This window comes from Cyprinodon variegatus, unplaced genomic scaffold (assembly GCF_000732505.1).
Source record: "Cyprinodon variegatus isolate N-32 unplaced genomic scaffold, C_variegatus-1.0 Scaffold7, whole genome shotgun sequence".
Lineage (NCBI taxonomy): Eukaryota > Metazoa > Chordata > Actinopteri > Cyprinodontiformes > Cyprinodontidae > Cyprinodon > Cyprinodon variegatus.
Window position 1 is genome coordinate 2992900 of NW_015150460.1, and position 14377 is coordinate 3007276.

Below are 14377 nucleotides of genomic sequence, written 5' to 3' on the forward strand. Positions count from 1 at the left end.
TATTTGAGTATATTATTTTTCAAAGTGTCAGAAATGGATAACAAAACTGCTATTTTCAATGACTACTTATTTTTGTCCAGCTTTAACATCAGTATCGATATCGGTTATCGGCTACATGAGTTTTAAAATATCGGCATATCGGCCAAAATCCCAGTATCGTGCATCCCTAATTAAAAAGTATTGAGTTGTTGCCAAAATGAGGAATAGTATATAATGAATAGCATGGTGCCCCAGTGTGTAGCACTGTTGCCTTGCAGCAAGAAGGTTCTGGGTTCGAATCCCAGCCCAGTGTATTTCTACATGGAGTCTGCATGATCTCCCTGTGCATGTGTGGGTTCTCTCCAGGTACTCCAGCTGCATCCCACCGTCCAAAAATACGTCTGTTAGGTTAATTGGCTTCTCTAAACTGTCCTTAGGTGTAAATGTGTGTGTGTGCATGGCTGTCTGTCCCTGTGTTGCCCTGTGACCGACGGGCGACCTTTCCAGGGTGGACTTCCGGAGATACGCGCTGGCCCCACTGCAACCCTGACAAGGACTAAGAGAGTGAAAATGGATGGATATAAGGAAGAGATGAGCACGGAGGAGGCAGCTTCATGCCAAGGGTTCGTTGTGTGGTACTAGTGCATTATACAGAGCAGCTGAAGAAATAAAGCATAACTTCACAGCAGATCAGCAGGCAGATGGTTGAAACTAAAGTATTTTATGCTTTTTTTTTGTACTATATATAGTAGTTTTAGATTGTCTGTTGTATTTTTAATTGCATCTTGCTTTAACTCTTTGCACTCTATATAAAGTACAGGAAATGTCCCTGAATGAGTAATCCGAAGGGATAAATAAAGTTGATTCTAAATCTAAAGACAGAACATCTAGAAGCCTCTGGAATCAGCTGTAATGGAAGGTTTATGGACAAATTTCAAAGAAACGTCTGAGCTGCAGAACCAAACTAATTAAATTAACTTCTCCATTTCTCATAAGAGCTGATAAATATCCAGAATAATGGTGTAATGTTACTTTAGCCAAACATTAATGGTAGCAGTTGTGCATATTAGAGCCCAGACGAAGAACGTTGACCTTCTGTAATTTAGTTAAATCTAAAATCAGTCGGCTTAATGTGTAAATCACGACTTATATTTTAATAAAGATTTAATCAAAGAAAAAAAAATCTGCGAAAATGTATGTAACATTTATGCTAACGATGATTAAATGAATTTGATCAAATATCCTTAAAAACTCCAAGAATTAAAATCTTTTGTTTTATAAATAATTTATGAAACAATTTATAAGATTGATGTAGGTTTTTCCTTCAATAAAATCTTAAAGAAGGCCCAAATGAAACATTACGATGACTGAACTGATAAAAATTTATTTAAATTTGACAAAACACTGACTGAAGGGGAGGAGCAGTCCTGTTCCCGAATATTGTTCTTAAGAGTCTAAAAAAAACGGATGAAAAATAAACCTTCAGGCTTTGAACCTATGGAGAATTTGATAAAACCATGATACATTTAGCTTTTCAACCTTTAGGGGGAAAAAATACTCTGGGGAAATGAGTAACACTGAGGAAATTGGTCCCTGGAAGAGAGGGAAATACTTGGCATAAATCAAAAAGCATTCCAGATTCACAAGTCACCCCAAATGAGCTGTGAAGCATGGAGGTGGGAGTATGGTGAAGGTTTGGGGATGAATTACGTTTCAGAGGTTAGTCAGGAAACTGAGACAATCTGCATGTTACAGGTTCTGTAATCCAGACTGCTGCTCAAATGAACCATCAGAGAGTTGGAACAGATGCTGAACGACTTAGAAGACATTACCAACCGACAGATGAGTCACAATAACAGCAAGAATAAGTTAGAAACATGCTGAGGGGGTCTGAATGTCAGACAGCAGCGAGCCTGCAGAGTCCCACAGAGACACACCTGCAGGAGCCTGTGAAGCTGTGGAGTTTTCACACATTACGACCGCACACAGTATCCATATGGATCCAGGTCCGGTGAGTCCAAAAAAATGTTCAACTCTGGCAGAAATAAGCAACAAAGGCACTTTGTTTTTGTTTTTTCAAGACGACAAAAGGAACGTTTAACATCTCTCCTTAAACTCTGTAAAACCAGTTCTTTCTTTCAACATGTAAGATTTTCCTTTCCCGTTCCTGGCAGGAAAGCTGACATCTTTTTAAACACAAAAATATAATTAACTTACAAAAAAAAAATACAACAAACATTTAAGAAGTTCGTACCGTTATAAAATACAGATGCGCTCTGAGTGTCTTATTATAACACAACCTAACAGTACATTCTTCAGGGTCGATGTGATGCCAGGAGTGTTTTTCCTCTTCTAATCCCTTAGTGAAGGAAAATTCAATTTCCAGCACTTTTCTTTAATTGATTATTTTCTTCTGGCTGTAGTAACTTTCTGCTGCCGTCCACGTCCATCATTCAAGTCTCCAGATGTCTAAACTGTGCAGTCCAGACTGATTATGTCCATGTGTGGGTCCATTCTTGTCCTCTCCAGAGGAGGAAGAGAGAAGGATTGAAGGACGACTTCCAGAAAAGACAGTTTTTCCTCTTTTATACTCGCTCTGGGTTGCTGTCCTTATTGACTTTGCGTCTGGGGAACAGTTTTCGCTTCAGCTGGATTAGCTGAGGCAGGAGGAAGAGTGAGAAGAAATTCAAAAAGGGCAAAAATAATTACTGGGTGTAAATCAAAGTATGGAAAAAATCTAAAAGTTACTAAAATAGAGACACAGACATATTTCCTTTCAACTGTTATTTAAACTGACATTTAAAGCTGATTTATTTAGTGAAACGTTCACAGGTAAAGGCAGCCAGCCCCACATCATGGGCAACTTCCACCGTGTTTCACTATAGTTTAGGTGTTATTTTTGTAGTAGGGTTGATTTTCTAAAATAAACACTCCAAATGAACCTGAATGTAAAACTACTCCAAAAAATGTAATTTAGATTAAACATTCAGTTTAATCTTAACACTTGTGTCATGCTTTAAGTTTTCTTTTTAAAGTTATCAACAATTTAAAAAGATTTTAAGGTGTTTTTTTATGGCATTTAAGAAAAAAAGGTTTAAATTACAGGCTAACCCAGATTAACAAAACAGATGACTCTTCATAGGGAAATGCTAGACTTCATCATTTAAGACAGACATTTTTTTTATTGTCTTTATAAAATATTAAACAGAAAAAAAATACAAATATCCATCTGTTAATTACACCCACTAATTCAAACGAAATAAACAGACACAAACAGGACAAACAAACCATGATTCACTGATTCTGTAGTTATTCAGCAGCGAGCATTGAGATCACATGCAGAGCATGCATAATTTGTTAATATCTTTTTAGTGGACATTCAGAAGTGCATGACATTTTTTTTATCCTTGTGTCATTTTTAATCATTTAAATGGAGGAAGAGAGGCAATATTGGCTGCAAACATTTGCCCCCTAAGACGATTGGTATCAGAATCAACCTGAGAGCCGGATTTGAACCCAGAACTTTGATGCTGCAATGTCAGTGCGCTACTAACTGATAGACAGCAGTTTATAATCTGTTGGAGGAAAGGAAGGAACCAAGATGGAAAAGAAAGGAAGGACACAAGGAAACAAGGAAAGAGGGAGTCATGGAAGACAAGTGAACAAATGGAAAAATACAGTGTATGAGACAACGGATGAAGGAAATGCATGAAGGGAAGGAGGACATGATGGAAAAGAAAGGGCATGAAGACAGGAAGACAGGAGAAAAGGAGTTAGGATAGATGGAATAAAGTGAGAGAGGATCGTACTGAAGGAAGAAAAGCCTGCAGGAAGAACAAAAAAAGCAAAGACATGAGGAAGGGAGGTAGGGGTAGGTTTTAACCCTATAATGCCAAATGTATCATATTTGATACATACGGTTTCTGAAATGTTTTGCGTCTGACACCTTTTGCATAATTTAATGGTAAAAATTTTGCTCAAAATCCTATTGTACACAATCAGATATGACTACACAAAAAATAATCTTGACTTATCGCATAGTAATAACTTATTAATACCAAAAATGTATTTCTGTTTTTCCTTCCTACATATTTTGTTAAAAGGGCAAATAAGGACTTCAAACCAAAATAAAGTAATTTTCTGTTTTGTTTTATTTTATTCTTGGATCAGGCTTTGAAGGGTTAAAAGAAAAGAAGGAAGGATGGAAGGAGACGAAGGTCTGAAGGAAGAGAGGGAAAAAAGCCATAAGGATGGGAGAGAATGAAAGGATGAACAGGAAAATATGGTAGGATATAATGAAGGAAAGACAAAGATAAAGAGAAGGATGAGGGAATGAATTAAGGGACGAAGGACACAAGCAAAGTAGGAAATAAGGAAGGATAGATAGAAGGAGAGACTACATTTAGAGCCTGAAGTAATCTCTAATGAGCAAGGCATCCTTTGGTCATCTTCTCATAACTGTACCTTTTCCAAGACGGCAAGAAAACCAGACTTGTCTGCTGCCAAAGGGTCATTAGCGGTCCCATGACGGAGACTCTGATCTAGTTTAACACATTCCTCAGTGGGAGCACTGGTCCCAGTGGGATGATGGGACAGATTCTCCTGAGGTCATTTTAACAAGTAACCTTTTCTTAGGTTTGCTGAGGAGAAACTAAAAACCTCTGGATTAGAGCAGAGGGTCTCAAAAGCTGCTTGAATTTCCTTTATTAGGTTTCCTGCCCTTAACTGGAAAACAGCCGTAAGACTTTGCTCATCCTAAACATCCAACCATCTCGGCAACAAAGACGCCTAAAATAAATCAAAGTGCAGACCCATCCAGATCTACAAAGGCGTTTTTGGGTCTCGCCTTTCACAGAGGATGGCTGCGGGTCTTTGATTTCTGTCAAGTCAGGTCCTGGCCTCCGCTGATCATTCCGCCCTGACATTTGAGCTCAGAGTAAAGTTTTGAACAGAAGGTCTGAATCATAGCACAAGCATGAATCATGGAAATAAAGATGCGGAGGAGCAAATGCGCGTGTGTTTTTATTTGAATGTGAGGGGGCGGTCCGAGGTGGGAACTGACCTGCTCAGCGAAGAAGGACATAACGGTGAAGACGACCAGAGTCACGAGGACACAGTGGGTCCAGAACTTCAGCTTGTCTCTGTACACCCGCCTGGAAAACAGCAGGTTTCTAGGAGTTAGTGCCTTTTCTTTCTTCCTGTATCAAACTGTAACTCTAACGAGGTTTCCAGACCCACAGCAGCCTGGATCCTCTACCGTACATGAGTCACTTCTACTGTGAACTACTTCAACTAAAGATTATTTGGCAAATCGATTAATCTGTCAATTATTTCTTAAATTAAATGATTAAAAATCCGATAGCCAAAGGTTCCTTAAAGAAGAGTTTTTGCTACATTAAACCAGGTGAAACTAAAACTTCTATCAACTAAAGGCATGTTTTACAGTCTCTACACTCCAGTTAATGATTAATCGATTATCAAAGTAGTTGATGATTATTTCAATAATTGCTTAAAGGAATAGTACACCCAAAACATGATTAGCCTTCATTTTCTACTCACCCCCATGCTGAACAAAACTCTGGAGTACTTTTTTGATATCTCAAATGCATCTGGAGATCTGGGAGGCTTCTTGCTGTCTGCTGACATTCAAATAATGGAGGTCTATGGCGCCCGAGACAGAAAGGTCCACAAAAGTCCACAAAAACTTGTCAATATTCCTCCATACTGCTCGTCCAATGTAATCCAAGTGTCCTGAGTGGGTAGCATCCAGAATTTACTCGAAACGAAGTCATTTAGAATGTTTTTAGAGCCTAAACAGTAGTGTATAGGATTTCCTAATAGCGCCCCCATGCGCGCTCACGATTCTACGGAAGCCGGCAGACCAAACCAGCGCATTCAGCTCGGCAAAGAACTCATGCTCTTCCTCAACACTGAAGTCCTCAGACATTTTTCTTTCGTTGTTTCTTTCTTTGCACAGGTAAACAGCACATTTCTTCTTCTACGCTTGCATTATCGGCAGACCAGACGCTGAATGCGCACTTTCTTCCGGTTTGGTCTGCCGGCTTCCGTAGAATCGTGAGCGCGCATGGGGGCGCTATTAGGAAATCCTATACACTACTGTTTATGCTCTAAAAACGTTCTAAATGACTTCGTTTCGAGTAAATTCTGGATGCTACCCACTCAGGACACTTGGAATACATTGGACGAGCAGTATGGAGGAATATTGACACGTTTTTGTGGACTTTTATGGACCTTTCTGTCTCGGGCGCCATGGACCTCCATTATTTGAATGTCAGCAGACAGCAAGAAGCCTCCCAGATCTCCAGATGCATTTGAGATATCAAAAAAGTACTCCAGAGTGTTGTTCAGCATGGAGGTGAGTAGAAAATGAAGGCTAATCATGTTTTGGGTGTACTATTCCTTTAAGCGAGATTAATCTGATTAATTGTATCAGCTCTACAGTGAACACAGATTTCCTGACCTGTAAAGTACTTTAATAGTGTGTTCTCTCATCTTTATCATATAAAAGATTGACAAAGAGAAACAGGCCTCTATGTTTTCTCATATTTATATGGTGAACTGGTTCATTCCTACCCACTAAATGTTCTTTATGCAGTTTAAGAAACCAAACCAATTTAAAAAACACTTAAACTGAGGTTCTTGTTTTGCAGAGTGCTATTAAGGAGCTGCCATATGAAAAATATTTATTTTAGAGATTTGTTTTAATGCAACATGATCTTTGTGCCGTGTGCAGCGGCTATCCATCTAAACCCGCTCGGTCTAAATTAGAGTCTCTATTCAGAGCTGGTATCTCTGACAACATGGGCAAAGATCCCTGACAAGAAGCCTTACAGCGTCAGGGCAAGATTCCCACAGCTTCTACATGGTAACCCTTGATCAAAGTGACGACAGACGTAAATTCTTCACTTAATAATCAGCTCATATACAGTGAGGACTTTTTAATGCGTTCATAAATCAACTCATCCAGACAAAAGAGCTGCAAAATACAACAGTCATCAACCAGAAGTGCTACAACTGCAAATGGATGACTTTACTTCTTTAGCACCAATTACACATTTATAGAGCAGTTTACCTTTTGCAGACCGGTTTGAGCATTTTAAGGTGTTTATTTTACATTTTTACTGATACATTAGCATACGGAAGAGGATTAGGGCCACTAAAAAAAAAAAAGTTAACTGATTTTTAAATTTTATTTCAGTTTAATATGGGAAAAAAGTCAGAATCCTGATTTTAATCTCAGAATTCTGAATTTTTTCTCAGAATTCTGACAGATAACAAACATGTTAGCATCAAGCCGTAGCCACGTCTGTTTTAGAGACTAGCTCTCTTGTTTTAATTACCTTCTGCTCCTCCATTAATGAGGGGACCCCTCAGGCATGTAAAAAGTCGCCTAATTCCGTCATTTTCCACCAATGTGTCACTGGCCACCTCAAACAACTCACATCTTTGTCAGTGAAGCTCAGTGCTCCCACATCTCTTCCTTCATGGTGCCCATCTACATTAAGATCCAAAATTCTGAGATTAAAGTCAGAATTCTAAAAATTTTTCCCATACTAAACTGAAATAAAATTTTAAAAAATCAGTTAACTTTTCTTTTTTTCCAGTGGCCCTAATCCTCTTCCGTATTAGCATGAGTTTTTATTGTTGCAAAAGTTAGATTTAGATTTGCACATTTCAGTTCTTTTTTGCACCTTAAATTTCTGCAGTTTGTATATTAAAGTTTGCACACCTTATAACGCCATTTACAACTTTCATATTCCAATTTTAAAATCTTATTTTTCCGCTTTGTGATTAATAAAACATATATTAATTAATTTATTTTGTATCATTGGGAACTGAGACAAACAGCCATTAGATTTATCATATAAAGGAAGGCTTTTAACCAAACATCTCAATTTAATGGATTTGCTTGGAAAGAAAGAAATCAGTCTATGATTAAATAACTTTACAGTATCTCCCTCATTTAAGTTTACATTAAAATAAAAAAATCTGCATATATAATGAAAATGAAAATTATTTTCCTGTATTAGAAAACAACAATTCTGAAATTCTGCAGAGATTTTAACACTAGGGAATCTTGTTTTTAAGGTCAAATTCGTAAAAATGAAGTCAAACATTCATTTTTGAATGGCAGTCAGTAGGAAGAATCCAGGAGCTCCATTTGTCTAAAAAGGCACATTAAAAACAAAAAAGGAATAACAAAAAAAAGAGAAATGTTAAGAGATTCAGGAGCTAAACTTTCTCACTAGGGAGAACATCAACAACTAAAAGTATAAATTTGAGGTTTTGAGTAACTAGATGCAAAAATGTATTTTTGATTGTGGTTTTAAAAGGAAGCAAGATTAAGTTATGTTTGATAAACTAGTCTTAGCCACAAATTTCAACATTAGATTGCAAGGCTTTGTGCAAACAGCAGCTCACAGTATGAAAACCTACCAGTCCTGGAGCTCCTCCATATGCAGGAATCTATTGCGGTACTCTCTGGGAAGCTCAAACTGGGATGGCAGTGGGAACATGGACTCGTAGAAATCTCTCAGCACGGCTTTCACAGTAGGAGCGTCTTTGTGGCTGTGATCAATGTTATCGTTCAGACAGATGAACTTCCTGTTGGGGGAAAAAAAAGAAAAAAGAGATGTTTCGACATCTTTAGCCCAGCGTAGAAACCACAGATAGAGGGAAAAAAAAAGGCTGGGGAAGAATAAAAAGATGTAAAAACTAAGGCAGGATTTAGCAAATGAAAGAACAAAAATAATGCCTAGAAAATAAAACTTTTGGGGTTTTTTTGGCATTGTTTTCTAGATCTGGGAAATAATTGAAACTGCATAGGACTCCCTGAATTTTCAACGTAAAAATGAAGCTCCGGACATCAGTCATCTCACCTGGAACGCCTCCATATTCACAGGTTTTTATCCGTATATAAAAATGCATTAAGCTACCTGTAAGTTCTTATAGCTAATAATAAAAACAACCCTAAACATAACATCCACACAGTGGTGGCTGCATCATGCTGCGGGGGATTTTTCTTTAGCGTGTGGAGGCACATTGAACCTTCACCGAGTCAGCAGAGGCGTGCTGGAAGTTAGCTACATGCTAGTGTCTTGGAAAAGTTGCAGAGCAGCTGAATTTATACTGAGATTGCACCAAAAATGACTCGATTCTGTTTGATATTAGATTTTAAAACAGATGCATTTGATTTTATTTCGAGGTTTTAAAGAAAGGGGAGCTAAACTTCTCACCTGGGATTCTTCCTGATGTCGTCCAGCTGGCCGACCACGTGGGACACGTTGGTCCGCACCATCTTGAAAGCGATCTCCTCCTCTCCCATGATCTCGAACCTGCAAAGGAAGTCACATTCTTTCACCATTTCAGAACAATACATATCTGAATGAGATGAATTTAGAGACTATTAGCTCACTTGTATTTGTTCTGATCTTTGAAGGCTTTATGGATCTTCTCTGTGATTGGCTTGCAGTGGAGAACCAGGCTTTTGGTGACTGGAGGCTGCAGATATCAGGTTAAATAGACCTAATGAATCACTTTTATGTGTTTTTATCAGGATAAATGTTTTAAATTGTCAATAACTCACCATGAAGCGATCAAAATAAGTCTCCTGAGTGGGGCTCACCAGGTGGAGACGAGTCAGTTCAGTCGGGAGTGTTTTAGAGCAGTTTATCAGCATCTGCTCTAAACCAGTCAGGTCCTACGTTTGACATTAAAGATATAAAAAGCTGAAAACTGAAGCAGATTTTAAAGAATATAAAAACGGATGTTAAGACGGACCTGCAGGTTGAGGGGAAGCTCGTGGATCCTAGTGGCCAGAGTTCGGATCTCTCGGTCTGATAAGATGCCCGAGTGGTCGGTGTCGACCTCATCGAACACTTCTGAGACGTTGAGCTGCTGCTGGGCGCTCATCAGGAAGTAAAAGTAGGAGAAGGCGAACTGCATGTCCTCGGAGTGTCGAACGCGGTGGCCTGAGGTTTTGTCAAACTCTTCCGGAAATCTGGAAGAAGCAGTTCAGCCTCGATTAAAGAGCTAAAACTGTTAAAAGATGAATTCCCGGAATGAATGGATGTAAGCCTCACGTGTCGTGAAGCTCCTGCATGACCAGACGGTCGATCATGTGCGGCATGTGGGCGGGGACTTTGCGCGACGTGAAGCCGAACTGGCCGTTAAGCAGCTTGTTGACGTATCGCAACGAGTCGGCGAAGGTGTCCTGCAGCTTTCGCCCCGTTGCTGCACCGTCGGTCCTGTAGGACAGCTCTCTCTGCAGACGCTCCTCCTCCTGGGAAAGTCAAAACATGTTATTAAAATTATTTCTCTTTGGAGTTAAATCCAAAAAAACAATAAGAAGGAAAGTTTTGGATTTGCTAACCTCAATCAAGGCCTGGAAATACTTCCTTCTCTCCCACGGCAGAAAGCCTCGGTCTGAGGAGGTGAAGTGCTGGAGCTTCCTCCCTACGACTGGAGGCAGCTCCGCTGGAACCTCCTCACTCTTTTTCTGGGAGTCGTTGCTGCGAAGTTTGGATGTTCTGGGCCGTTCGATGACAGGGTTCAGAGGATGACGTTCAGGACTTAGAAGACTTTTTATTTTATCATCAATGCGGAGCGGGATGACAGAAGGAGGAGCTTTATTTTCCACAGACTCCTTTCCCTTTTTCGAATGAGAGTTTTGATTTTCCCGCATCTCATTTTGTCCTCCGTTACCCTCCAGGTCTTTATAAGGCCTCATCTGGACTTGTGGCGGATCCCTGATGTCCCGAGGCTTCTCAGTCTGAGTACGATACGGTTTTAGAAGTTCAGCCTTGGTGAGATTGTAACCCTTCACTGTGATGTCACCGATCAGTAGTTTTTCTTTCAATCTTTCCAGCTCCTTTCGCACAACAGCTGGTAAGGCCGAAACATTAACTAAAGGAACCTGGATGAGATCCTCGGAGACAGCAGGCTGGTTCTTCTGGACCTTAGGCCCTCGTTTTTCTTCAGGAATATCCGAGAAAGGGAATACTGGCTCCGGCGTCGGGGTGACTTTGGCCTCCTCTCCCGTGTCTTTGCTCCCAGCCTTGGAAGCATTAGTCTGAGGAAGCTCACGCGTATCGACGGTGACGTTGAAGCACATTGTGAACTGAGTGTCGTCCTCCCTCTGGAATGTGATGTTGTACTGGACCTGGGTAGCGTTGTGGCCAGGATAGAGCAGCAGGTGAATGGTTTTCCACTTGTTGGCGACAGACGTGTGTCGGACCACGGGGTTGTCCCTGACGTGGGCCTCAGAGATTCTGCGGGCCAGTTTGTGGAAGCTGAAATAGGGCCTGGTCTCGCCGACAGGCAGGGTGTAGAGGCTCTGGTTTCTGAGCAGGGTCACACGGTGAAGCTCGCCGAAGTGCTCTGAAAAGGCAGACATAGTTTTTCTTTATCTTTTTTTACATAAACGTACAAGAAGTTATCGTTATCGCGACTGTACCTTGGCCACAGTCGCCCACGTCAAAGCCGCAGGAGAGCACGTTGCAGGCCTGATCGCAGAATTTGTCCGCTAGCCATGAGTTGGCGCAGCCCTGATTGCAATACGACGTCCCCCCGATTCCTCCAAGCCCGCCCCCTATCTGCCACACGGCTCCACCGGCTCCTCCGGGGCCCACCCCTCCCACGCCTGCAGGGAAGCGGTTGTTTCCTGCTGTGCCTGTCGTAGAGAATCAACCCCGTTAAACTTTAAAATCGCTTATTTACACAAAGACAACAGAGTCTGCTTCCCCACCGAGGCAGTCTCCTCCGTCCCAGTCACAGGCAGAGTTGTTACAGGCCTTGTCACAGTATCCATCTTTGATCCAGGATCCTGGGCAGCCTTCGGCACAGTTAGGAACTGGCCAGGTCAGATACACCTGAAAGCGAAGGGGTGAAGTTAAGCTTTGAAGCAATAAACCACAGGTTTCGTTTTTTCTGTCTCTACAGACCTTCTGCCCTTTGGAATGGCTGTAGAAGTCGTCTGGCCAAACGTCTTTCCCAAACATCACGTCATCGTTGAGGTAAATGAACTTCTGAGAGAGTCCCGGGATACGATGGATGTGCGTTTCGATGGCAGGAGAGCTGAAAGTGGGAAGGTGGGAGCGGTTCAAGAAAATATCCTGAAAGAGAGAGAAGGGGTTGGGTTATTTAGGTCGTTCATTTATCATCTGAACTAAGCTTCAGAGGGGGAGGCTTGCCTGATGAGACACCACCGTCACTCGGGGGTTATCCAGGTTGAGCCAGGAAGGAATCTGACCGTTAGTTACGATGAAGATGTGTCGCACCCAGGGGGCGTGTTTCTCCACAGAGCGCAGCGAATAGCGGAGCTCCTCGTTGTCCTCGAATCGGCTCGCCGAAACATCTTCGTCCTGCTTAGACTGAGGAGCGAAGACATTTCCAACGATGATGAAAATCTTAAAACCCCCGCGGCACTCAAACATCATTAAGGATGTATTCCAGCTCAATGAAAGGTGAGGCGTACCTGCGAGATGGCGGTGAGATCATAGAACAAGTAGGCGGGGCTTATGCTCAGCTCCTTCCCATCCAGGGTCAGGTTCTTTTTAGCCTGCTGGCTCAGATCAGCGAAGTCCTGCTGGGTTTTCAGGTGAAGCAGAGCTATGCTGGCCTCTGAATACAGCTCAAACTGCAGCAGGATGATAACAATTAAAGAGCGAATCAGATGGAGATATTAGACCAGAAGTTTTAATGACTTGTAGTTTTAAGTAAAATCTTTATCTTCAAAGTTGGACAGAATGAATAGGAACATCCTTGTTCCTTTAGGCATAAATAAATCAGATCTCTGTAGCGCATTGTATGTAAATTAGTGGACCCCTCTTTAACCTGTCACTACACACAGTGATCAGGATGGCAAGAGAAGGAACCAACCTCTAAAGCTTCTGCAGCTTCTGATAGTCAAAGTTTCCCTATGTGAGTCTGACATAGTGCAAAAATTGCAAATCATCTTTTGCAAAGAAAGCTTGTATGAGCGATGCAAACAGCAACTTTTACACAGAGCGTGCACAAGGAGGAATGGGCTCATACACGCTCTCGGATCTGTTTAATAGGCGGTCCCTCTTGGGAGCGGATACAGGGCTGTGCATGTGGGTTGTTTTTTTTTTTTAAAGGGGAGAGGGCGGGTCTTTTTCAAAAATTCACAAAAAAAAAACCCTACTGTACCTTTAATTAATCTATTAAGGAATTTTAACAAAGATCTTTCAACATCAGATATGAATAAAATTGAGCTTTCATTTCACTTTTTTCTTTGTACCGTTTCTATCCTTTAATACTGAACTTTTTCTTGACTTGTTTTCTTACAAAGTTATGCAAATATTTAAATACATTTTTTTGTTTGTTTGTTTGTTTACTCCAAGTTTTTTTTTTTTTTTTTTAACCCTATGTTCTTTAAATCATAAAACAACACGAGGTTTGTCGATTTTTGACTCCTGAACCAGTGTTTTTTTACAGGGCCACTGCTGGAGATAAAAAAAAAAATACTTTATATGTTCTTTTCTTTTTTAGGTTTAAAATTTTTAATAAAGAAAAAAAAAAGAATCTAACCTTTAATTAGTAAATCTCTTTATACAGTTAGGATTTTTGCTGTTGTTGTTTTTTTTTTTGTTTGTTTTTCTGATACTTTAATCATACATTTTAAAGCCGATTCACAAAAAGCTACAAAATCTTTTATGTTTTCCTGGTTCAAATAAGTGAAAAACAATGACACTATACTTTTTGAATGTTCCTAGACTTGGAACCCTGTCTTTTGTCTTTATTATCGCTTAATCAAATTAAATTAAAATCTCTACGACTCTGCCAGTGATCAGAAAATTGGTCAACATAAAACTCAACCTTCCTCCATTTCTGCCTCCATCCTCAGACCTGCATCCTCATCAAAACAGAATACCTGTGAGCTCTTCAGCAGGAACTATTACTTATCATTTGCAGTGACCTCAAAGTCTCAGATGAAATCCGTCACATCTGATGGTTTGACCAACAAACACTGTGGGCGGAGCCTCCTGGCTGCATCCTGACAGCTGTTAAATCGCAGCAGCTCCAGTGTGTGCAGACCTTTGTTTGCTGCCATCTTTAGACTGACAAAGCATGTGTGAGCTAAACGTGTTTACGAGAGTTTGGAAAAAGCCTTTGAGGTGGTGACCCCTACTAGCAAAGACATGAAGGGGCCTTTCTATGAAGTCATTGACGGCACTGTGAATTTAAAGAGCTAAACCCATGCACTCCAGAGCCTGAATGTTTTTCATTTTCTAAATTATTAATTTGCATTTGAGCAAACAAGAGTCAATGCTGTTAAACCAGAGTAGGAAAAAAGCAGAAAGCAACTCAGCTCCTGTGATTCTAATTAATAAAAGTTGTTTTTTTTGTTTTTTTT

At 40.5% G+C, this 14377-nt stretch overlaps 1 protein-coding gene across 1 annotated transcript in view; it reads right to left on the minus strand.

Moving 5' to 3' along the window:
* Positions 1-1741: 1741 nt before the first annotated feature.
* Positions 1742-14377, minus strand: part of gnptab (N-acetylglucosamine-1-phosphate transferase, alpha and beta subunits) — a 32296-nt gene continuing 19660 nt past the window's right edge. The window contains exons 8-21 of the mRNA XM_015376523.1: positions 12476-12637; positions 12192-12371; positions 11943-12113; positions 11747-11870; positions 11456-11671; positions 10373-11379; positions 10083-10282; positions 9781-10000; positions 9587-9700; positions 9416-9501; positions 9237-9335; positions 8437-8604; positions 5042-5132; positions 1742-2636 (exon numbers count right to left, since the gene is read on the minus strand). Coding sequence (XP_015232009.1) covers positions 2565-2636; positions 5042-5132; positions 8437-8604; positions 9237-9335; positions 9416-9501; positions 9587-9700; positions 9781-10000; positions 10083-10282; positions 10373-11379; positions 11456-11671; positions 11747-11870; positions 11943-12113; positions 12192-12371; positions 12476-12637 — 2910 coding nt within the window. The 3' untranslated portion in view covers positions 1742-2564. The remainder of the gene's footprint in view (positions 2637-5041; positions 5133-8436; positions 8605-9236; positions 9336-9415; positions 9502-9586; positions 9701-9780; positions 10001-10082; positions 10283-10372; positions 11380-11455; positions 11672-11746; positions 11871-11942; positions 12114-12191; positions 12372-12475; positions 12638-14377) is intronic.